Raw genomic sequence first — 24,311 nt, 5'->3', positions numbered from 1 at the left:
ATGTACTGAACTTTAAAGTTAGTTAACAGAACATTAAGGGTGAACAAACATGAGCTGTGTCTCCCATCTTTAAGATTCTGAAAGTGTAGATGAAAGGCTGTACCCAGAAGTCAGCATCCTTACAAAAAGATGTGTAAGCTTGTATAATAATTTTACATTATACACACCATGGTATTATTTTGTAATTGTGTTGTCATATGTTAGCATAAAGTAAAAATTAGACTACTTAGATAGTTACTTCTATTCTTTAAGTTTCTTCTTTCCACTTAGGATTTATTTAATGGAAATACTGTACTTATTATGTATCCATCTTGGAAGTTATCTAGGAGTGATATACAAACCTTGCATGAAGTAATTGAACGCAACATATCTAGTTCACAACATACAACATGCCTTCATGTTTAAGGCATGAGTATTACCTAGAGCTACTTTAGAGGAAACTGCAGTGTCTTTGAATTTGTGGTATCCTATCTGCCCAAGGATACCCAATATCATACCGCAATCATTCCAAGTTCTTAGGACTTAATAAGCAATGAAAGAACCACAAGTGCTTCTCACATCACCTTCTAGTACAGTGCAAGGTTTCAGTAAGATGTGAACTTAGCGACAGCGTGTAGTAAGGCTTTCTTCATTCTCTCAAATTACTGTCACTTATTCAGTTGTTGTTTTAGACCAATAGTAGTGTCTCCATTTTCTCTTCTTATCCTGTGAGAAATCCTCCCACTTCTAAGGTGATATAGATGGTGGCTGCAGTGGGGAATAGCAGGTTAAAGCTTGCATAATTACAAGCAACAATGCATGGATTGGGCTCTAAATCCAATACATATGCCTTTATCCAGAGTTACTTTAATGAATGAAATGATTGTTTAGATTAAGAAGTGGGGGCAGGAAACAGTTAAGTGGTTAGAAGCATGTTCTCTTACAGAGAGCCTAGGTTCCATTCCCAGTATGCACACGGCAGCTCACAAACCCTCTGTAACACTAGTTCCATGGAATCTGACACCCTTTTCTGACTCCCTCAAATGACCTCTACAGGCACACATGTGTTGTGTACACACACACACACACACATACAATACACACACACACACACACATATATGAGTAAAATCACTCATACACATAAAATTAAAGAAATAAACCTAAAATTTAAGAATTTAATAAGAGATTGATATCATTAGACTTTATACCATTCCTTTAATTTGTGCTTTTGTAATTAATTTTAATTAAGACTTGCAGCAATCAACTAAATTTTGCTATAACTTCCCAGGATTCCTGGTAGATTTCAAGGCTTTGGTTTCTTTGGGGGTAATCCTGTCCAGTAAAATAGTTAATCTGTAGAATAGGTTTCTCACAAAGCCGGGTACAGCTGTGGTGTTGTTTTTTTGGAACTGATTAGTGTCTCCAAGCTGTTAAATTTGTGAGCCCTGATGTATGGAGAGGAGTCCTTAAATACGGTAAACGCGCATATGCAAAGATGGGTTAAGACCACTGCTTTTCTGGGTGACTTTTCATAGCCTTGCTGCAGTCTAGGAAGGGGCGGTAACCCCATGCAGACCACTTGCATTGTGGCAAGGTCTGAGACCCAAGTCATGGCTGCTGCTAACTGCAGACAGCTCCTCTTTGTGGCTTTGTATGAAGCCAAGTGAAGTGCGGTTGCCTGCCTTTCATGCTGAGATTGCACAGAAAGGAGAGACTCCCGCTGGAGGTAATCATCCCTCATTGCTCATAGCTGTGGAGCAATCGATAGCGGCGGGCTTGGTTATTGTCATGAACATCTCTTTAGAGGCAGCAGTTTTCACCCAGGTACAAACACGTCGCCTCTTAGAATCAGCATGGGACAGAAGAGGCATGTTTGTAGAGCATATATTTAAAGCGAGGTCTTTTTATTTCATTTATTCCATCATTTTGTTTTCTGTGAGTGTTGCCTGGTTTTTCTGCTCTGCTTATTATGATGATTATTCTCCGGGAATTCGCATACAATACATTCCCATGCCAAGATTTGTTCTGTGACTGGAGTCTGAGAAACACAAACATTGAATTTTGTGTTTCAAATGTCTGCATAGCAAACACAGGTAGTTGATATTTGAAAATGCTCAAATATCAATAACTTTATTTTCCACGTTGTGCTTAAATGTTCTATATTCTTTCGTGGACTTTTAGAGTATTTCTTTTCAATGTTTGAATAATTTCTATTGACTAAAGCAGTAATTTTTACCACATTTTATTATCTAGGAGAATTTATCTGACAGAAGGATATTTGTCTTAATTTATGGTTTACAGCTCAAAAAGCTGGAAAAAAAATGAAACCGCAGCTTAAAGTCAAACCCAGTCTTTGTCTGATATGGGGTTGGTGAAGATCTTTTCCCATTCAGTAGGCTGCCGTTTTGTCTTGTTGACCGTGTCCTTTGCTTTACAGAAGCTTTTCAGTTTCAGGAGGTCCCAATTATTTGTTGTTACTCTCAGTGCCTGTGCTACTGGGGTTATATTTAGAAAGTGGTCTCCTGTGCCCATGCATTGAAGGCTACTTCCCACTTTCTTTTCTATCAGATTTAGCATAGTCAGATTTATATTAAGGTCTTTAAACCATTTTGACTTTTTAATAGCAATACCAGCGTGCTCTTGAAGGGGAAGCACACCATTTTAATTTATTTTTACTTTGAGTTGTGAGGGCACATACTCTAAGTAAGTACCGTGCTCAAGAATTTACAGACTTTTTTCCTAGTAAGTCTAGACAACTCTGAGTGACGCCGTCCTGGTTCTGTATAGGAGCTCAGGATGATGTGATGTCTAAGCAGCAGAGGAGTAATTCTACCCACGCTTCCCAATTTTTCATCTTACCCCATAACGGAGCCTTCGTACACATTGTATTGTTGAGAACTACCTGTGGGTAAATCTGTAACATTTAAGCTTTGGAAAGAAATTTACAAAAGTAATCAGAGTTGCTGTAACTTTCACAGAAGTTATGCTTATAAAAAAAAAACAGCATTTTCATTACATGAAAAGGCAGCATAAGAATTTGAATGAGAGGAATCATAATACCCCATCCACTTTTAGTTCTACCAGAAATACACTCAGTCAATTTGCAAGGTCAGTTAACTATATTGATTACTATTTTAATGCAAAAGTTGTAACATATATATTCTAATGTATATATATACAAGGACAAATATGTATCCTTTATTTACTTCAAAGATAAAAAGAACATTGTATTTAAAGCTACATAATAATGTCTTTCCAAATTACAAAAGTGAAATCCCACATTAGTAAGTATCTAGAGCTAATATGACATATACATGGGAAAGTAATAGAAGGTACATGGGCAGTCAACTAGTAAAGTGCCCATGGCCAGACATTACTTACCAGTTAGCAGATTGTTACTTATTGAAACTAGATATTGCCCAAGAATTCTAAATGCACTGGTTAATAAACTTTAGAAACTTTAGTGTTTAAATCGTATTTCTTACTCAGTTCTTTATCTGTTTATCTTGGTTATTATCAGGCAGTGATTAAAGTCTGTGTTTATCAGTAGGAAAATGTTCTCTTCTATATGGGACTTTGATTAAAACTTGACAACTATAAAATTAGTATTGAAACAAAGCTTAAAGGAATAGGGAAGCCTCTTTACTATCAGGTCTAAGACCAGAATGCCGAGGCTATTCAAAGTCATTTTTTTTTCCACAGAGTGAAAAGCAGTTGCAGAAGTCATGAATTAGAAGGGTGGTTACTGTTAACCAGGAACAATAAGGATGCCAGTGCCACTGCACAGAGCAGAAAAGCGTGTGTCAGACTGTAGAGTCTTGACTATGGGAAGTCAAGGATAAAAGGATGTTGATCCACTAGGAGATAATTACAAAAAAAATAAGAGAAAAAAATGATAGTGATAGTATTTTACTTGTTTAAGTCCTTGATGGGTAGTGTGTAGTTGCTCAAGGAACGCTAAGTGTTTTAGATACACAGAGATACTGAAAGGACATTTGAGTATAAGAGCTAATATTTGGGATGACACATGATTTGAAGTTGTGCTTTAAGACATCTTCATAAAAGTGATGTTGAAAGGCTTGGGATGGAATGAAGTTACTTTGGAAACAAGTATATGCTGTCAAGATGATTAGGGCAAGGAAGGGACTTATTAGAGATCCCAAGGAGGATAAAGAATAAGCAAATGAGACTGGTACAACACATAGTGAAGTCTTGAGAGATAGGACAATCGGTGTCCTCAAGCAGAGTGGGGCATGAGCTCAAGAAGTCGGAAGACATTCATTCTGTCACCGCTGTGTTTACGGAGAGGAGAATGTCATTCAATGTGTCAATGAGAAGTTTATTGATGATCTGAATAAAAGCTGAGTGGGGGAAAATTACTGATTGGTTTTAAAAGAATAAAAAGAGAGATCAGAGGAAAGAAACAAGCAATGCCTACTCTGTATACACATTCACACACACTGTGTGTGTGTACTTGTCCTTTGAATTTGTTATGGTAACAAAGAAGTAGAAGGCACAGAAACTTAATTTCCCAATACGTACAATCTTTAATGTACATAGTAGCTTCAAAATCCATCATTAATTTAGAAATAATTTTCAATGTATTTATAAGTACTGTTTTAATACTTATAAAAATCTTTAAATTTTAATCTATTCTACTGCTAATGAAAGTAGTAAGTTCTCACATATAATAGTTCTTATATACTTCTGATACTGGGTGCCTCTGCATCATTACAATTTTAATTTCTTCCCCATGGTTCTTTAACGATGATATAATATTTTGATCATCTTGCTATGGAATATATTGATTTGGTAGAAAGAAAAAGATTTTGTACTTTTCACAACACATTCCAGGTTAGTTATTTGGGCTCAAGTTTATAATCACGGTCTTTTAAAAGACCCCCTTTATCAAACCATTTCTGCTTTTAATTTTTAATATAATTTATCAAATATGTTTTATATTTTTTTCTTTTTATCAGGAAAGGCAGTCAACAGCTAAAAAGGAAAAGAGCAGCTCTCAGCAGCCAAACAAAGTGACAGACAAGAACAAAATGCAAAGAGCTAACTCTGTTACTATGGATGGACAAGGTTTGCAGGTAAGGATTTCCAAAGGCCAAATCAAGGTAACAGTCATATTTGTTACTTTCATATTCTGAGAAGGGCATATGTTCAGTTATCAACACATTCTTTCATCATGTATATTATCTCAGTTGACTTCTTTAGAAAGCTCATTACTAATTTAACAAAATGTCATTCTTGTACTTGATTGACAGAATGACATTCTGGATAGATTAATCATTTATAATGCTGTCTCCACTTAAAATAAAATTGGCAAGAAATCTGTGAATCTGAAAGTTAGAACTAATATATAAATTTAGTTTGTACATGTGTTATTTACACATATTGTATGTCTCTATCCAGTTATAATCACACACACACCACACATACACATGCATATGTATACACACATGCACATATGTTGTATGGGTCTGATTTTGAAGAGTTGATTGTGAAGTTCTGCCTTTAGGAAAGAAGATATACATTCTGTGTGAAAATTTTTCTTTTAAATAAAATAATAAAAATGAGGGTATTAAGTGCATATATCCATATTTCTACATCTTAAATTAAACTCAAAGATCATACATGTTTCTAGTTTAGACAAAGAGAAGTTGTTGACATATTTTACAAATTTATAAATTATAGCTATGTCCTTAGGCATAAAAAACTCATTCTATCCACCAACATTTTAATGTTTGTAACTGTGAGATTATTTCAGTTTTTCACCTATGTGCTTCTCTGAATTATATTTTCTTCTTTTCTTAATGTACTGGAAATTTCAGGCTTGTTAGCAACTGCTGACCTCATGGATGACCATGGCATACATTTGCATACAGCACTTGTGATTCTAATACATATGAATTTTAATCAGATTTAGTTAATGATATTATCTTATACAATTGCTAATTTGTCTGTGATACTAAGTATCACATACTTCATATCTCTTAAGTAGCACAGTTAAGAGTAAGCATAATATGTCTAATAATTCCTTGAATTAGAATGTCGAAAAGTTCATGGTACTTAATCACTGCTTACCTATTGACAATGAGTTAATTTTTGCAATCTAATAAGATGTATTACAAATAGGAACTTTCCTGAGTAATTAAATGTAAATGTAAACATAGCGGACAATGAGGACTACTGAGAACTCAAGAACAATGGCAATGGGTTTTTGATCCTACTGCACGTGCTGGCTTTGGGGGGGCCTGGGCAGTTTGGATGCTCAACTTACTGAACCTGGATGGAGGTGGGCGGTCCTTGGACTTCCCACAGGTCAGGGAGCCCTGATGGCTCTTCAGGCTGATGGGGGAGAGGGACTTGATCGGGGGGAGGGGAGGGAAATGGGAGGCGGTGGCGGGGAGGAGGCGGAAATCCTCAATAAATAAATAAATTAAAAAAAAAGAAAGAAAAGGAACTTGTGAATCACCAGCTTCCAATAAAAGCTTATATATGCCTTCTTCAAAAAAAAAAGAAATTTTAAACAAAAGTTATTATATTCATGTATATAATATTCAATCATGAAAGACTATGTCTGAGAGTCATTTTTAGAAATCATATCCATGTGTTTAATAATATCTCATGTGACTTATTTCAAATTTGAAATCTGTCCACAATTTTGATAGCAAAATTTTACTGTGTGATCCCATAGGTTTTTGCCAAGCACAAATAAAACTTAAATCTAATATAAAAATGATAGACTGATTAGTTTAAATGTTCTATCATTCTGGGTTTTTGTCTGAAATCTCAGTTTGCAAATTTAAGTGTATTTAATGCATGCTTATGTACATATTTCTCCTCATGAAAAACAAGCATGGATCATTTGCTAATATTTATGAGAACACAAGAACTAGGGCACTATTTTACATATATTTGTATAGTTTGAATCTATTTCATAATTCTCTCAATTAGCAGGAACATGGGGCCATCATACTACCTGTTGCCATTTTAGAAACTGTTGTTTTCATGCTCTGAATTGGAAAACTTCCCAAGTCCCTGCCATTAGTCAGTGGTAGGGCCAGGTCTAACTGAGGAATGCTTTGCTCAGATTCTGTGTGTTCTACTCCTATAAGTAAGTGGTGAACGTCTGAGCACTATGCTCTTTCATGCATTCTTATTTTGTATTAAGTCTGACAAAAGTAACTTCTTCACTAGAACGATAATGTCTGTGCTCTCTGATTAAATAGTCAAATTTGAACATTCTCATAATGCAAGAATTCCATGGTGTGTGCGGCATTCTAGGTGTATATGATGCAGTGATATACTATATTTTAATGTTTATTTGTTATATTAAATATTTTATGTGTAATTAATGTATTATACATTATTTATATAATGTAAGCTATATTTTAGTATTTATTTGAGACAAAGCTGAAGTATTTAACTTTCAGCCTTCAATGAACAGGGATAATCATATTAAAACACAGATAATCAACATTTTTACTCTTGGTTCTAAGGTAATAATAACTGTTCATAACAAGGATGACATGCGAAATTATCAGTCCAAGTTGTAACTTGGTAAATGCAGACATGAATTTAGACAAAACAGTTGCAAATAAATAAAACTGCATGTTTCAAAAATATTTTAGTTTAAATTCATGTATTATCCTGTATATAATTGAGTTCTTTTTGGATGTGGGAACTCACATGGTTTTAAAAAGAACAGAAAAATGGAAGCAAACCTTAATTATTTTATGCAAAACAGAAAGTATATTGTGGTGACTTATCATTTTTGAAACAATATAATTATTGTTTCTGATAAGGTAAAAATATATAGCAGAAAATTAATTTTCTGCCAGCTTTAAAAAGCCTATGCCATGGAAAAGCATTGAGTTGCAGCCCAGTTTGCAGGTAACTCATTGACAGGGGAGATCTACACTGCGTAAAGAAGATTAATCATAGTTAGGCACATTCATCTTCCTCCTTTTCAGCTAACCAGTATAATGATCAGGATTATTATTTCTAATTAGAGGAAGTAATAGATCATGCATAACCCTAGGATGAGTCTCATTAATTAACCCAAGTCCTAGGGGACTTCAGATAGCAGTGGCTTGGCACTCTGTCTTTGTCATTGCCACACCATAGGTTTACTCTTCAAACACAGTATCAAATGGAATGGAAATGTCAGTTTTAACATGCAAGAACTTTAATAATAACGAGGATAATCCAATGTGTGAACGAATAAGGACAAACAACAATTGGTTAAACTTTATTATGAGGCATTTATCTTGATCCTAAATATTATGTATATTTCTGAATAAAAGCATGACTGTAGAATGAAAGAATCTCTTTTAAGATTTCAATTCTGTGACAAAGAGACCTTAATACTTAATATCTAAATTCCAACTGGTGTGTTCTTCCAGACTATTCATTTACCCTGTTAACTTTCTAACTTTATGCTTCGTAATCACAAATAAACTAAACATTAACACGTGCACTATGACACTACTGAGCATGTATACAAGACAGTTCATTTCTTTGATCAGGTTGTACAATGCCCTAATCTCACTGACTGTTACTGGTTCTTCATAGTCATTCTAATTCCCTGTTTATGTACAAGGTTATTCTTCTATAGTTTTAAGAACTATAACTTTTCATCAGATTTCAGGGCGACAGTGGCATATGCCTTTAATCAGAGCATCAGGAGGCAGAGGCAGGGAGCTCTCTGAGTTCAAGGCTAGTCTCTTTTACAGTGAATTCCAGGACAGCCAGGACTATGCAGAGACATCGTATCTTGAAAAAAAAAAAACTGTAACTTTTTAATTGAGTTCATCTCTCCATACATATGTTATATTATAAGTAATATAGAAGACAGAGCTAAGGAAGACAATATTAGATCAAAAATTTGGAGTCGTATATAGTTAAAGAAGAGAGCCAGAAGGTAATATATGGAGAACTAATTCAAACTGGCAGGATCATTAGCCATTTGGATCTACGGGAAATGGACATTTCTAGGCACTGCGAAGAATATATCCACTAAGCTTTAAAACAACGACAACCTGAAGGCTAGAGACAGTCAACAGAGAACCTTGTAGATGGTTCTTCAGAGAAGTAACAGGCACTAGGTGTTCTAAGTCCTGTAAAGCTTTCATGAGCACATTGCCTTTGGATGTGAGCAGAAATGGTGTGACTTTACAGTATATTTTAAAAGGCTCACTCCTGTTAAGATTAGTTTATTAGAGAATTGCCCAGCCAATGCACAACTGCCAGGAGCAATGAAACGTTGCAGGATTCACGGCTCACCTCTGAGCTTTGTAGGTAGAGAATGTTTTGAGAACAGAATCAAACTGGTAAAATCAGGACTAAAGGGATAGTTTATATGGAACTGGCAGTGACTAAAATGGCAGAGTTGACATCCGCTGAGATGTTGAAGACCTTGGGTGATTGTGGTTGATGAGAAATTCCTGATGCCAAAGGATATAAACCGAATAAATAGACCAACAAGGAAATAGACAAGTTGGGGGAAAGAATGAGTATGGACTTTGAAGTAATACATGTCTGACAGTACTCAGGAAGATCAAATAAAATGAGATCACTGAAGGCAAGGAGGTGCTGAACTGGACCTGCAACCAGTTTAACTCCAGGGAAAATTGCTGAAGAAGGGGTAGGAAAAGGTTAGAAACAAGAGGATTCAATAGTTTTCTTTAAGATTGTGTTTATAATAGCCAGAACCTGGAAGCAACCTACATTCCCTTCAATGGAAGAATGGATGAAGAAAGTATAGAATATATACATATTAGAGTACTACTCAGCAGTAAAAAATAATGACTTCTTGAATTTTGCATGCAAATGGACTGAAATAGAAAACACTATCCTGAGTGAGGTAAGCCAGACCCAAAAAGAGGAACATGGGATGTACTCACTCATATTTGGTTTCTAGCCATAAATAAAGGACATTGAGCCTATAATTCGTGATCCTAGAGAAGATAAATAAGAAGGTGAACCCAAAGAAAAACATATAGGCATCCTCCTGAATATTAACCTTCATCAGGCGATGAAAGGAGACAGAAACAGAGACCCACATTGGAGCACCGGACTGAAATCTCAAGGTCCAAATCAGGAGCAGAAGGAGGGGGAGCATGAGCAAGGAACTCAGGACCGCGAGGGGTGCACCCACACACTGAGACAATGGGGATGTTCTTTCGGGAACTCACCAAGGCCAGCTGGCCTGGGTCTGAAAAAGCATGGGATAAAATCGGACTTGCTGAACATAGCGGACAATGAGGACTACTGAGAACTCAAGAACAATGGCACTGCGTTTTTGATCCTACTGCACTTACTGGCTTTGTGGGAGCCTAGGCAGTTTGGATGCTCACCTTACTAAAGCTGGATGGAGGTGGGTGGTCCTTGGACTTCCCACAGGTCAGGGAACCCTGATTGCTCTTTGGGCTGATAAAGGAGGGGGACTTGATTGGGAGAGGGGGAGGGAAATGGGAGGCAGTGGCGGGGAGGAGGCAGAAATCTTTAATAAAAAAAAATGATTGTGTGTTCTCCTAATGACAGTAGGTACACCTATAGCTTGCCACTAACCTGATCGCTGGCAGCATGAGCTGAACAGGGACAATAACAATAAGCATTTGAAAATTAATAACAGAAGGCCCAGGGGCCTCGACCCTACACAAAATCTTTGGGGAATTAGGGAATGCTGAGAGTGGGAGAGATAGTCTTCCCTAGGGAAGGGCACACTGATTGGCTGTCTGATACAAAATGATGAGGCCTGAAAATAATCATACAAGTAACACCGAACAGACTGAGCAGGTTGTATTTAGGAAATGTATGCATGTTCATATATAGTAATGCTTGGAATAACAGTTAATAAAACAGAGGCCATGAATTGGAAAGGGAGAAGGAAGGATATATGGGAGGGTTCAAAGTGAGGAAACGGATGGGTGAAATGATGTAATTATATTATAACCTCCAAAAAGTCCGTTGCTAAAGGATATATTAAATACAAGAATTGATACACACCGGTTTTGTAGTCCTTAGATCCTTTTTATTTTACAAATTCTCCTAATGATATCCTTCATGTCAAAGAAACTACTCAAGGGTCAACGATGAGATTCAGTTGACAGAGTGCTGAGCTGGTGTTCAGTACTTGGATACCCAGCACTTCACAAAATGGTAGTGATGATAATGCCTCTCAATGCCAGTATTCAGAACCTGATAGAGGAGGAGAAGACGTTCACTCATCCTCTGCTGAATAGTGATTCTGAGAACAGATCTTTTGTCAGAGTAAAGAAACACGCTAAGGAAGGGAGAAGATGGATCAAAGAAGAGAGGAAAGACATTAGGAAATCTTACATACTAACCCAGAAGTACATTAACTTCTGAGTTTGATTATTAGATTGAATCAATGCAAGAGAAGTTTTCTTCTGAGTAGGCAATGTTGATGTGGAATAACAATGCACAATTTTGTCAATGTACTTTTAGGTGGTTTGATGTAAAAGCTCTTTTTATAGTTCTCGAAACTCTTTGTGAATATGAGATTGTTTTAGGTATTATAAAGTACTTATAAAGTTTAGGTACAATTTAAATGAACCTTATTCATATGTGTCAGTCATATCAAGTTGTAGAATGAGTACATATGCTGTACATTACAGTGGAAATCAGTTGCTTTAGACTGAGTTCTGTGATTAAAGAAACATAATTTCACTGGACAGATGTCTGGATTCAGGATGCAGTATTTGAATTAATGAAATAGGTGAAATCTTATCTAATGATACTTTCATGTCTTCTTTTATCTCCAACAATCTAAGCTATGAAGCAGGGAAATGAAAACGAGTATGCCCATAATGTTGACTGACAGGGGCACAATAGAAGAAAAAATAGAGATTCTTCCAGAGTTTTGCTATCAAGTTTTTAATTTCTTTTTCTTAGCGAACAGGTGTATTATTGCATTTGATAAAAAAATGAAGTGTCTCATTGTGCCCAATTCCATATATATCTTGTGCTGAGCCCCCACCGGTCTTGTCTTTCACTTAGATTATGCAGCACATAAGAAAGTTAAAAAAATGAAAAACAAGGCAGTGGCATAGCCAAGATCACTGTCACTGTTTTTGTCCCACTTAATTGAAGTGCAGGGGTAGGGTATAGGAACAGCTCCACGTTTTTATCAGGAGTAGTGCTGAGTGTGTGGCATCTTCAAAGTCACCATTAGGTCTTCTCAATTTCCATGTCCCATGTTGTATAGGAAAGAGAGGATCGGTCCTCTTCTTCCCTTAGAGAGCACATGCTCCACCAATTCTGTATTTGAATCCTGGGTCTGCAATGACACAATGCCGCAGACAGCTATGGCTTATACTTGAGACTTTTTTCTCCCACAGCTTGAGGTTTGAGGTATCCAAGAGCATGGCACAGGCAAACTTGTTGATTATGAGGTCTCTTCTTTGAATTTGGAGGCAGCCAGCAGCTCACTGTCTTCTCACATGTACTCTTTGTGTGCTGGGAGAATTGGGGACAGGGGGATGCAGTCATAGCATCTGCCAGCACACTTCACCAGAGGAGACATTAGCATGCTTCTCTACTTAGTATTTATTCTCTTACCTGACAAGACATTGGAAGCTCAGTATCTTAAACACTCATCTATATTTGTACACGTATGTATATGAATACAGCCGTGTTCCGAAAGCACCAGAAGCCACTACGATGAAAATAAGATAGGGAAGATCATTCAACTCTATTCTTACCATTCCTTTTCTCAGAGCAAAAAATGTTTTAACTTGTCAAACTTGACAAAGACTAGACAGCCCTGCAGGTCTTTGGCTCTCAAAACTAAGACTTCTGTCTACTTAGCACCCACTTTTACTCAAGCAGATAGGCCTTCTTTTTATAGAAGCAAAGGTTAACACAATTTTAAAGCTTTCTCCCTGAGCCTAGAAAAATATGCCAGATTTGCCTGGAATAGCTTTTCTGGTCTGGCAAACATTCTATGTTCCCTTAACACCTGAGCCTCACAGCCACTCTTTCTCCACTGTCAGCAGTGAGGGGACAGGAAATACTGGGTTCGTTAGCCTATATCAAACGAGCAGAGACCCACAGTAACTGACGGCACACCAGCACAGTGGTGTAGGGAGAAATGGTACAACCAAACTTACTACTTCTGTGTTTGCATCTTGGCCATTTTACTTTCTTGAATGTGAAACATTGTCATTCTAAATTCTTCAAGTTCTCTTATATTTCTCTAAGTCGTTTTACTGATTCCTCCACCTAACATCACACACACACACACACACACACACACACACACATATAATTTTGTGTTATTTTACAGAACACCATGTATTTTATAATCTCTTCTGTGATATATTTTTAGTTCATAATTGTATAGAAAATTGGAACCAAATTTTTAACAATCTTGCCTATAATTTATACTTATGCTTGTAAATTTTTCAGTATCTCAGAAATGCATTTCAAAATATTTCAAAAGAATTATTAACACCAGAGAATTTTAAATATAATCTGATATAATAATAACTGTGTAATTTGGAGAAAAAATCATTATCATAAATATTTGAATTTTTATTACTTTGCTCAAAATTCTCATTTATGAGCATAGAGATGCCTCCGTCTAGAAAGCAGCTGCAACACAAGAAAGAGGGCTTGAGTTCAGTACCCTGGTATCCATCTAGAACATATGAGAACAGCACTGTACTTTTGTATTATGAATAATGTGGGGACAGAGACAGGAAGATTCCAGACCTTAACAGTCAATAAACTACAGGCTCGTAGGGACTTAGTCTCAAACAATAAGGTAAAGAAATGTTTGAAGAAGACATTTAACACACACATAAACATACCTTCATATAAATATGCTCATATGTCTACATACACACATGTATACATACATGCACACATACACACATATGCAATCTTATTTTGGAATGCTTATGTCTAAAAGTAATGAATATTAATTCAAAAGAAACCTAGAAATAAAATAAATTGTACATATATTATTATTTTTTTTTTGCATAAGATAATTTTAAGAGTTCCAGTCTTGCGATATGAAGAAACATAAAGGAATACAAGTCTTCAAAGGGAGGGTTTTTTCTTTGATGTTTCTACATTGTAGTTTTTTTTTTTTTGATGAACTAATGGTGCATCTACCCAGCACCCTTTATTTATATAAGCACTTGTTAAAGCCACATCTGAATTGAGATTTTTCTCAATTGTATTTATCACCTACGTTAACCCAGAAAGGAAGAATTGGTTTGTTTGTGAAATGTAGTTTTTGATGGGTAAAACTGACAGTTATTTCATACCATCATGTCCCAGGCTTCATGGTAGTGACCACTTCATTCACATTAACTGAGCACATTTGTTGCAGGGAGGAACAGGAAGTAACTACAGACCCTACAGCTCTCCTGTCCTTGATGAACCGGTTAGAGGTTAAATGGGACAAAAGCATCTTCATGCTCTTTGTTAGGGAAAGTAAAACACAGGCAGATGCAAAGGCTGATTTCAGAATTAGTTGTTTTAGCGTAGAAAAATTGAGACTATCTGATTCATTTTCCACAGTTACCCAATGTGGAGCTTTTAACATTTCTTTTTGCCCAAACTCACTAGGAAGACGCCATTTAACTGAAGAATTGGAGGAAGGAATATTTAAACTGGCACCATTAAAACAGAGAGCAAGAAAGGGCATAATGTAATGAAATGATTGCTTTCAATTGTAACATTAAATATTTAAGAATCATCTCTAGGGGAGAAAAAACACTACATCAAGAATAACCTAATCTACTTCCTATCTTAATATTTAACATATCCTATTGGTTTCATAATCTTTTGCTAAAATAGTCTTAATTTTTGTTCTAAGCTCTACTTAAGCATGATATCAATATTCTTTGAATAATAGTGTTTCTACCCAGTATACTTTTATTGGTGTCTACCTATCAACAGTGAAGTCAGACACAAGATTTCTTTGCCACTCTACCTAAAACAATGGTCCCATGTTATCAAGGTACCAACACAGCGCCAGTATTGTTTGAGTTCCTGGCCACCTCTCTACGGAGTCCAGATTTGTCCATGTGCTTGTGTTGTTAATGTGTACTTCCTGTTAGAGCAAAATTCCAGCAGGAAGCACCTTCCCTTCTTGATCCACTGCAGAAGAGTCAGAGATCGCTGCCCACGCTGTTTATAAGGGGGAGCAACAGTTAGTGGACCCCTGCTTAGCAAATAGGCATGGTCCACAGGGACTGTGTTTTCAAAACGAGAAAAAAAGTACCAAGGTAAGATGGTGTGGGCAGGACACTAGGTGTGATGGAGGCCCCCAAAGAGACAGATTCCATGTGGAACACCAGCTTTAAGGTAGGGAAACTCTTCGTAAAGAAGCCATTATGTATGTAACCGGATTCTTGTTTCTCTTACAGTGACTGATTGTTGATCGTTTACAGAATGTTCCACAAACTGCAGCTTTTGGTTTTCTTCTCTTGCCTCTTGTTCTTTCTTTAAAGGAATGTTCCTTTGTGAGCCTTTTACCCATGATAAGAGACGACAGCCATCCTCCCCTGTGCAGCATCCTAATCATTTCTCCGTATTTCCTTCTAGATCACTCCTGTTCCTGGCACGCATCCACTTCTAGTTTTCGTCAACCCCAAAAGTGGTGGGAAGCAAGGAGAACGGTATGTTTTAAAAGTCAAGTCTGTTTTTTCTATTTTATAAAAGTGAAAAGATGAACTACTTTTATGATGGAAACAACACTGCTTCTCAAAGGATAATAACTCTTATGAGTCAAGCTAACACCTATATGTTACAAACTGATATCAATCAGTTTGTCTTTTATATTTGAAATTTTCATGTAATGGCCTTTTGTAAGCATTTTAGCTACCAAATATCACATATCTCCATTTTGTCTACCACACCTATGATCTTGCCTCTTAGGCTTGGTATATGACAAAGATTCACAATATTAAAAGGAAGTTGGTTTTCCAAGCGGTTAACAGGTAGACCCTAAGCAAATCACAGTCAATATCAAGGAAGAGAATTCATGTGTAAATTTTAGGCAAATATATTATGGTGATTTTCAGCCTACATTTTAGAGTTCATAATTCTGTGTTTGTAGGTAAGGACAGTATATCTAATATGAATAAAACAGGCTACGGTGTCAGGCATCTTAGTATTTATTCAAGCCAAAATTACTAAATTTTACTCTTGTGATGAATTAATAATTATCTCATAATATGCAACAAAAATATGAAAAGGAAACCACTGAAGAGTTTATTCAAGTATAGACAGGAGTAATACAATCACGTACCCCCACCTTAACATTGCTGGTATGTCATTTTTAATCTCATATATGAACACAGGTCAAAGCAAACATTGTGACTGTACATTAGAGTCCATTGTTGTTTACAACAAATTAGAAAGATTTCCATCCCTAAAGTAGAATTTTGAAAATTACTTTTTCTGATGTCCTTTAACTTTTGAGTTGTTTTGATTAAATGACGCTATCTTTTCACTGAATGAAATATTAACTTTTACTTTTCATAGCATATAGTTATGATTTACTATGACAAATATGTACTGTAATAATAACTCCTACTTTAAATCTCCACAAATTTCATTAGAGAGATCAGTTGCCTCACTCATGAAAGTAGAAATTAAGTAATATTGCAAAAGTACATTTTTGAAAGGCTTAATTTATTACACACACCTTAGTAATTCAATTTATTTCAGAAATAATAAAAGGATGGAAATGGTAAATGTTAATAGGCTTTCTTGTGGTATTTTTAATACATTGTTTATTATAATCAGGCTAAACATATCTCCTCAAATATTTATCAAACTGAAAAATCTTTTTTCTAGCATAATGAAGTTGTCCATTATCTCTTGTTGTTTAACTGGGCACTAGCGCGTCAAAATGTTTTGCTCCTGTGAAACTAACCCGAGTGCCCATTTACCGACCTTTCCACAACTGCCCCCTTTCTGTGATCATTACTGCCTTTGATAATTTACAATCAACTCTCACCTCTGAGATCACTGTGTTTCTATCCCACAAGTGTGCTCATGCTGCTCGTATCTATGTTTGCACGATTCATTGCACTTAACTAACATCTGTGTATATACATGTGGTGACAAAAGTTACAGGCTTTCATGCTGCTCGTTCACAGTTCAGTCTGTACCACGTGTGTCTGCTCCTATGATGGTGGACATGTTGGTTGTTCCTGGCCTTGGCTGTTGTAAGCTATAATGCAGTGGGCATGGGGTGCAGGTGCTTCCTTAACATTATTTTAATTCTTTTGATACATATCTATTAGTGGATCAAACAGTACTTCCATCTTTAAGATTTTGAAGTATGCCACTACTCTTTTCATACTCACTAACAGTATGTCACTGAGACCTACAGATAAAGGATGCTTTTTATCCACATCCACATCATTCCATGGCCAGTTGAAATAATAGCCATTCTTACTGAGTCCGGTGATCTCTCACTGTAGTTTTCACTTGCTTTTCCCTAAAAGTTTGTTGCAATGATGAGCTTTGTTGTATTTTTTTATACATCATACTGGCCATTCATAAGTCTTCTTTTGAGAATATATATTTAGCTATATTTCTGATTTTAATTAGAATTTTTCAGATTTTTATATTATCATGAATGCTGTCAGCTCCTTATAAGTTGCATATTTTGTAAATTCTTTCTCCCATCCCATGGATTATGTTCCTTTGTTGCAGAGATGTTTTTATCCACTTTTATCTTGTCAGTAAGTGCAGAGATTTTTTTGTAGTTAGATTTTTCTTTGTGCTTCTAGGTCATAAATAATGGCATGGAGACTTCTTCTTAATTACAAAAACTTGGCCTATAGCTTAGGCTTGTTCCTAAGTCTTTTAACTTAATAACCCATATTTTTATTAATATATGTGGCTATTACCTATTCCATTCTGTGTTTCCAAATAATTTCATATTTAGCAGACTTTGCTGTCTCTCTTCTTACCAGAAGTCTCTGTACTTATAAGTCCCACCAATACCTCCTGCCTAGCTAATGGCCATGCAGCTCTTTATTAAACTACTCAGAAGGTGCCTTGGCAAAGACACATCTTCACAGTGTACAAAAAGATTATTCCCCAACCAGATTTAGCACACTTGATGAAAAAATGTGGAAGAAATTTGATATAGAAGAAATGTGCATAGTACAATGTCATTCATGAACTAACAGTATCATAAGAAATGTAGAAAAACAGAAAGCATCCATTTTGAATTGTAAATTAAGACAACCATGCCAATTTCATCACTATTGAATGTAGTGCTGGAAATATATACAAAGCAAGCATATAAGAGGGAAAATTTAGAACATTCAAATTAGTAATAAGAAAATCATTATATCATAGAAAACGCTAGCTGTTTTATCTGTAGAAGACCTAACAACATCAGCCGGCTTCAATTCCAGTATAGATGGTGGAGGGACTCGTGAGAACTATCTAACTGAGTAGCTATTATCAGCTGACAGCAGCTGGCGGTTGGGCATCATTATCTTGAGGCTGTGCTACCTGACTTGTTGCACACGATCCAGTGGATGACTCCATAGCAATGCACAGATGGGGATTACCAAATGAATTATGGGCGATCTTACAGAACAATAAGAGCACCTGAAGAGGAGAAGGATGCATGGATGAGGATGTCCCTATTGATCCCAAGGGTGGAGTCAGCAGATGTAGCTGGTTAAGAGAAGCCCTCTTTTTCCTTGGCACTGAGCTCATGCCTTCTGAGATTGTGCTCAAACTAAAGAGGAAGACTTTGCCTGTGGGAGCAGAAACAGTGTTCACTCAAGAGCATGGCAGTAGCTAAGCCCTCTGTTAGAAATTCCAAAGGAGCTCTCAGGGCCAATTACATTCATGTTTAATGGTCAAGTTCAACATTTAAATGACAAAGACACATGCGTATACTTAGGAACACTGGAAGCTACACTGGCCTCATTAATAAAACCAGTGAGTGGAAACAGGATCTGGACGCTCATGTTTCATTTTACACATTTCACACATGTGTGTAATTCTCAAAAGAATAAAAGATTTGACAAATAATGTGAAAAGATGTTTTAAAAGATACCTATTCAGAATGTGAACAATTTTCCTGTGAGCGGTAACTCCCAGACTAGGACTCCATAGAGATGTCTCCTTTTTTTTTTTTTTTATATTTTTGCCGTTTTTTTTACTTTGATAGGTTGGATAAATTGCAATATGTCACAGAATTATATATCCACACAAAATTTCCTTTAATAGCCAACAGGTGTGAAATTTTTCACTTATCGCTTATTCAGATGGCTCCTGCTGGTCACATCCAAACCCCACTAGCACCTTTACCACCAGGGTAAAAGACAGAGGTTTGTGATGGGGGACATGTCAACACACATTTTGCAAAACCACATGAAGAGTGTTAACACAGAAAGGTTTAAAATATGTTGCCATGAAAGTTCAGAGGAGGAAATATCCATGAAAACTGAGAAATCTCAGAATAAGTACTCCTGTGTTGGGTGTTACATAAATAGATGTTCACCAGATGAGTAAAGGAGAAAGCAGATTCGTGAAAGGGCATGGTGCCGACCAGGAGCATCTCAACACGGATATAGTTAAGGGGAAAGTTGGCTCAGAAGGAAGGGGTCTGAAGAGTACCAGGTGACTGACTAGGTACTAGTGGGAACAAACATCCAGAGCTGAAAGACACCTCTCCCTTAAAGGCAAAGGACTGGTCTAACCTTTCTGGTCACAGAGCAGGAAAGGGAACTAACAGAGAATGACTCAAGTCACTACATAACATAATAAATTAAGGTAAAAAGGTTTTTTCTTTTTCTTTTCCTTTTTTGTAGATTTAAAGATGGGGTAAAATATTAGTTTCTTTCAGAAAGTAAAGTCTTTAAAATTAGCCTGTTAGAATAATTTGGCAGATTTATAAGTTGAAATGTTCACGTATAACAACTGGACTATGTTATTTTCTTCCAGGAATGTATATTATAAAGTGTGTAATCCTACCTTGCATATGGGATAGTTTTTAATCTTTATTACTTAGGTCCAGTATTGAGATCTGTGGAGAGAAGCTTATATTCCACATAGCCATCTATCAAGAATATAATTAAAAGTTTTATACTGAATTATTTTTTCTTTTTTTTTTTTGGTTTTGAAGTTTTTTTTTTATTTTCATGAACATTCTCCTACCCAAAGTTAAAAATAAAAAGTTGAGTTCAATAATGTTTCACCTTAGTTAGTAACAATGTTTCACCTTAGTTAGCGACAATGTTTCACCTTAGTTAGTGACAATGTTTCACCTTAGTTAGCAATGATGTTTCACCTTAGCTAGCAACAATGTTTCATTTTTATAAGCAATAATGTTTCACCTAAGTTAGCAACAATGTTTTACCTTAGTTAGCAACAATGTTTCGCCTTAGTTAGCCACAATATTTTGCCTTAGTCCGTTTACCATAGTTAGTTAGTTCACTGTTCATTTGAACAAGATTTCCTCCCTCCTTTCTCACTGCATGGGAATGAGCTCAAATGTTAATTATGGACCTGGCCTGTGTGCCTCCATTTTTAATGGTAATTAATGAAGTAATGGAGGGTTAGCATTTGCTGCATGATAGCAGTGTGACCATCATTTCTGACTTCAAGCTGTATTACCTTCGTGTCTGTTTCCTTTCTTTTGAGATCCACTAGTTCTTTGAGTGCTGTATGTCTGATATTATAAAGGATGGATTTATCAAATACCATTAAGTACTAACCTGTACACTTTCGGCACTAGGTCTGTAATGTTTCTGAAAAATCACGATTGGTCTTTACTACATTCCCTGGCTTCCATGTTTTCACATTTACAGGATTTACAGAAAATTCCAGTATCTACTAAACCCTCGCCAGGTTTACAGCCTTTCTGGAAATGGACCAATGCCAGGGTAAGTGAGCATGAGGATAACCTCATTGTCATTGACTCACTTCATAGCTACTAATGAAATAACCTGTGTGATGTGTCCAGAAAGGTCACTAACTTCTGCGGAGCGCTCAGCATGTGAAAAAAAATGATGGTACCTACAGCAAAAGAGCAAAAACACATGATGCTCTTCAAAATAGCTAGCAACACACTTCAGATTTGGATCTTTTCTAGTATAAGCAGTACTGATAATATCGCACACACACACACAGACACATGCTCATCACACACTCACACACAGACACACATAAACACACACATACACACACAGGGCAAGATTTAAAGCTGCTGAACCTTGTTTGAGGAACTGCTGTCTTTTACTGGTTTAGTATTAAGAATAGATTTGTTGCAGACTGAAACAAGAAACTAATTAACAAAGACTAGAAGTAATAATGTAATTTTCTCATTTATTATCTGAAGCATCTAATGAATACCACTCTCTTATAATATAGTTTCTTATTACTAGGTAAGGCATAGCGGAATAAAATTATATTTCCAACGTGAAACATGTACTTTTGATGAAATAAATATAGACTGAACTAAATTATCATTACTTTGGCCTCATTAAGTTATTAACGTCATCCTCTTCCAGTGACCTCCTTTCTCTCTATCAGTGTGGCGGTAAACATTAGACCCACACAAAGCAGAGAGGAGCTGAATAAGCTTTTGTGTTTCCTGTAAAAAACAAAAGCAAACAAACATGAGTAGAGTTTAAAATAAGTCCTGTAGGCTGTTTCCCAAGAGTTATAAATTAGGTACCAAAATGGTTTGTTCTTTTAAAAATTGAATAAAATTTGTACCATAACAGTTTGTGTAAACTAGTGTTAATAAAGCATGATTATCATATTCTCCACAATTGTAACAGTTGTTTTCTTATACCCCTTATTGCTTGCTGTCCAGGACAGGTTTCCAAACACGGAATAGTGTCCGATGGAGCCTATTTGCCATCGGTGGCAGGCTTGTCGAGTAATATATCCTGCCAGCTAGACAGGTTCACAACTGGTCACAGGCAGCAAGTCTTGACAAACAGCATCAAGGCCAGGACATGTCAGGAGGCTGACTCATAAGCACTCCTGAGATCATGCTTTTCTTTGCTCTCGAATATTCTCTGTACTTCACAGACGTAGCATATTCTGACTGGTTGAGGAAAACCCTTTGAAATGTTGATTCAGTCAACCTAGCTGGATCCTGGACAGCCTAGCCTCTGTGTGCCTTCACTGTCTCACCTACATTGACTGGTTGAGGAAAACCCTTTGAAATGTTGATTCAGTCAACCTAGCTGGATCCTGGACAGCCTAGCCTCTGTGTGCCTGTGCCTTCACTGTCTCACCTACATAGAGATGAATGATACTGACTTCCTAGGAGAGCTATGACATTAAGTGTGCCAATGCTTCCAGACATATCACTGTGTAGCATAGCTTTAGTAAATAACACTCATCTGCAGCACTCTGGGTGGCAATATAACTGAGAGTTAGCAATAATATGCTTAATTTGTATGGATCATTGTAATAATCGTGATTTTTGTAAGGTTTTGTCATTTTAATTCTCTTCCACTATTACATGCTTGTTTCCCTCTTTCCATTTGATGTATCCTGATATCCTCCATTTCTTACACCCTCGCTACAAACATTACCACTTCGGGAAAAGTCACGTCCCTTCTGCTTCAGCTCCTCCATTGTTTATCTTCCTGACCAATCTATTGTAGATATCCATTGGTAACACACACACACACACACACACACACACACACACACACATATATATGTCTCCCTGTGATGTTTGAACATCAACATGTTTATATTACATAAACATGCTCATGTAAGTTTAAATATAAACTTTGTTTGTTATATAAATTATAATTCTCATATTCTTCCTTGAAAGAAAATAGGAGGGCAATTTTTCATTTGTGTAGATATTTGTATTCAGTTTTTATAAGCGATGAATAACAATCCATAAGATTATTAGCAATTTTATTATTGTTGATCAATTAGACTGTCTTAAATGTAAATTACCAAACATTACCAAATCCACATTACAAGAATATTCCTATGAACTTAAGTTTATTTTTGAAAGTGTGTTGAAATAATTTTATAGAATAAGTCACAACAGGTAAAATGTCTTGTTTGATAGTGTTGTCAGTCTTAATGTCATTTCCTCGAAAATTTACTTAAGAAGTTTGAATCAATATATATTTCCAATGAAAGAATATAATGTGTTTCTCTCAATACATTTTAATATGATGATCTTCTGCAGTTCTTACTTTTCTGTAATTTGATAGGTGAAATACATTATAATCATTTCACTGTGCATGTCTGATCAGCTATATAGTTTTCTCTTTCCTGTGCTTGACTTGCTAGCAACAGGTACACAGCCTCCTTGTTATAGGAAAACATGGAAAAATTGTGAAGTTGTTTACTGAATTGGGGAAAAAGGGAGAATGCAGGAGTTTGAGAACAGATAGGAGACAGGACAGTGTAAGAAATCAAAATCACTGCCCTGCAGACCACTGCTCAGAGCAGCTGCCTCTGATTGGTTTTGTTGCTCTCTGAAAAAAAACCAAAAGCAAACCTCCTAGCAAAACATGCACATTTATCTTGCTATAGTCTGGTCTAGTATGCAGTGGGGAATATTGGCTTCCATTCTATTAGCTGTCGAAGTGAATTGTTTCTTCAAAGACAGGGAAAGAGAAATGTTGGTAGTCAAAAGCATTGCATGTCCGCAACAGTGACAAGCACAATCACACACGCTGGAAGTGTTCTCTGGAAACTCTGTGAGAGCAGTTCCTTTTCCTTCCTGCCCACTGAGTCTCATTTTAGACAGACGCAAGCAGAAAAATGTAAGCACACCTCCAAATATAAATTTATGTAAGTGATATCTTATTTTAAGAAAATGAAATTTCTATAGCACATCAAAAGGATATTTAGTAAAACTATAATAGAACAATGTATTGTAATTTAAGCAGAAAATAAAAGAGAAAATTTTTACGTTATAGAAACTTTGGGGGATGATATTGAGGGTGTAAAGGAAAGGGGAAGATGATTTATTCAAAATAATAATAATAATAATAAATAAATTTCTTTTTTTCAAATTGGTCAATTGTAACAAATATATGAGTTCTTGTTCATTGCATTAGTGGTCAGTAGAATTCAAAGAAGCCCATTTCACAATCACTCTGTCAAGGAAAGAACATATACTGTGCTTTTGTTTCATTTAAAACGCAAAAAAAGCTTTGTGCTACTTCAGAACACAGAACAATGATCCACTTATCCAGCACATTTTATCACTTATGTGTCCCTTTATCTATACTGTGTCTGTCATCCTCTTTAGTCTCTCTCTCTCTCTCTCTCTCTCTCTCTCTCTCTCTCTCTCTCTCT

The 24,311-nt window shown here is 36.2% G+C and overlaps 1 protein-coding gene across 9 annotated transcripts in view; it reads left to right on the top strand.

The window, feature by feature from the left end:
• Positions 1–24,311, top strand: part of Dgkb (diacylglycerol kinase beta) — a 594,132-nt gene that overhangs the window by 217,354 nt on the left and 352,467 nt on the right. For all 9 annotated transcript variants that reach the window (XM_013347831.2, XM_013347829.1, XM_026782456.1 and 6 more), the window contains 3 exons: positions 4,961–5,077; positions 15,579–15,652; positions 20,828–20,902. In XM_013347831.2, the coding sequence (XP_013203285.1) occupies positions 4,961–5,077; positions 15,579–15,652; positions 20,828–20,902 (266 nt within the window). The remainder of the gene's footprint in view (positions 1–4,960; positions 5,078–15,578; positions 15,653–20,827; positions 20,903–24,311) is intronic.

This window comes from Microtus ochrogaster, chromosome 1 (genome assembly GCF_000317375.1).
Source record: "Microtus ochrogaster isolate Prairie Vole_2 chromosome 1, MicOch1.0, whole genome shotgun sequence".
In the NCBI taxonomy this organism is placed as follows: Eukaryota; Metazoa; Chordata; class Mammalia; order Rodentia; family Cricetidae; genus Microtus; species Microtus ochrogaster.
This window is presented reverse-complemented; position numbering and strand designations above follow the sequence as displayed.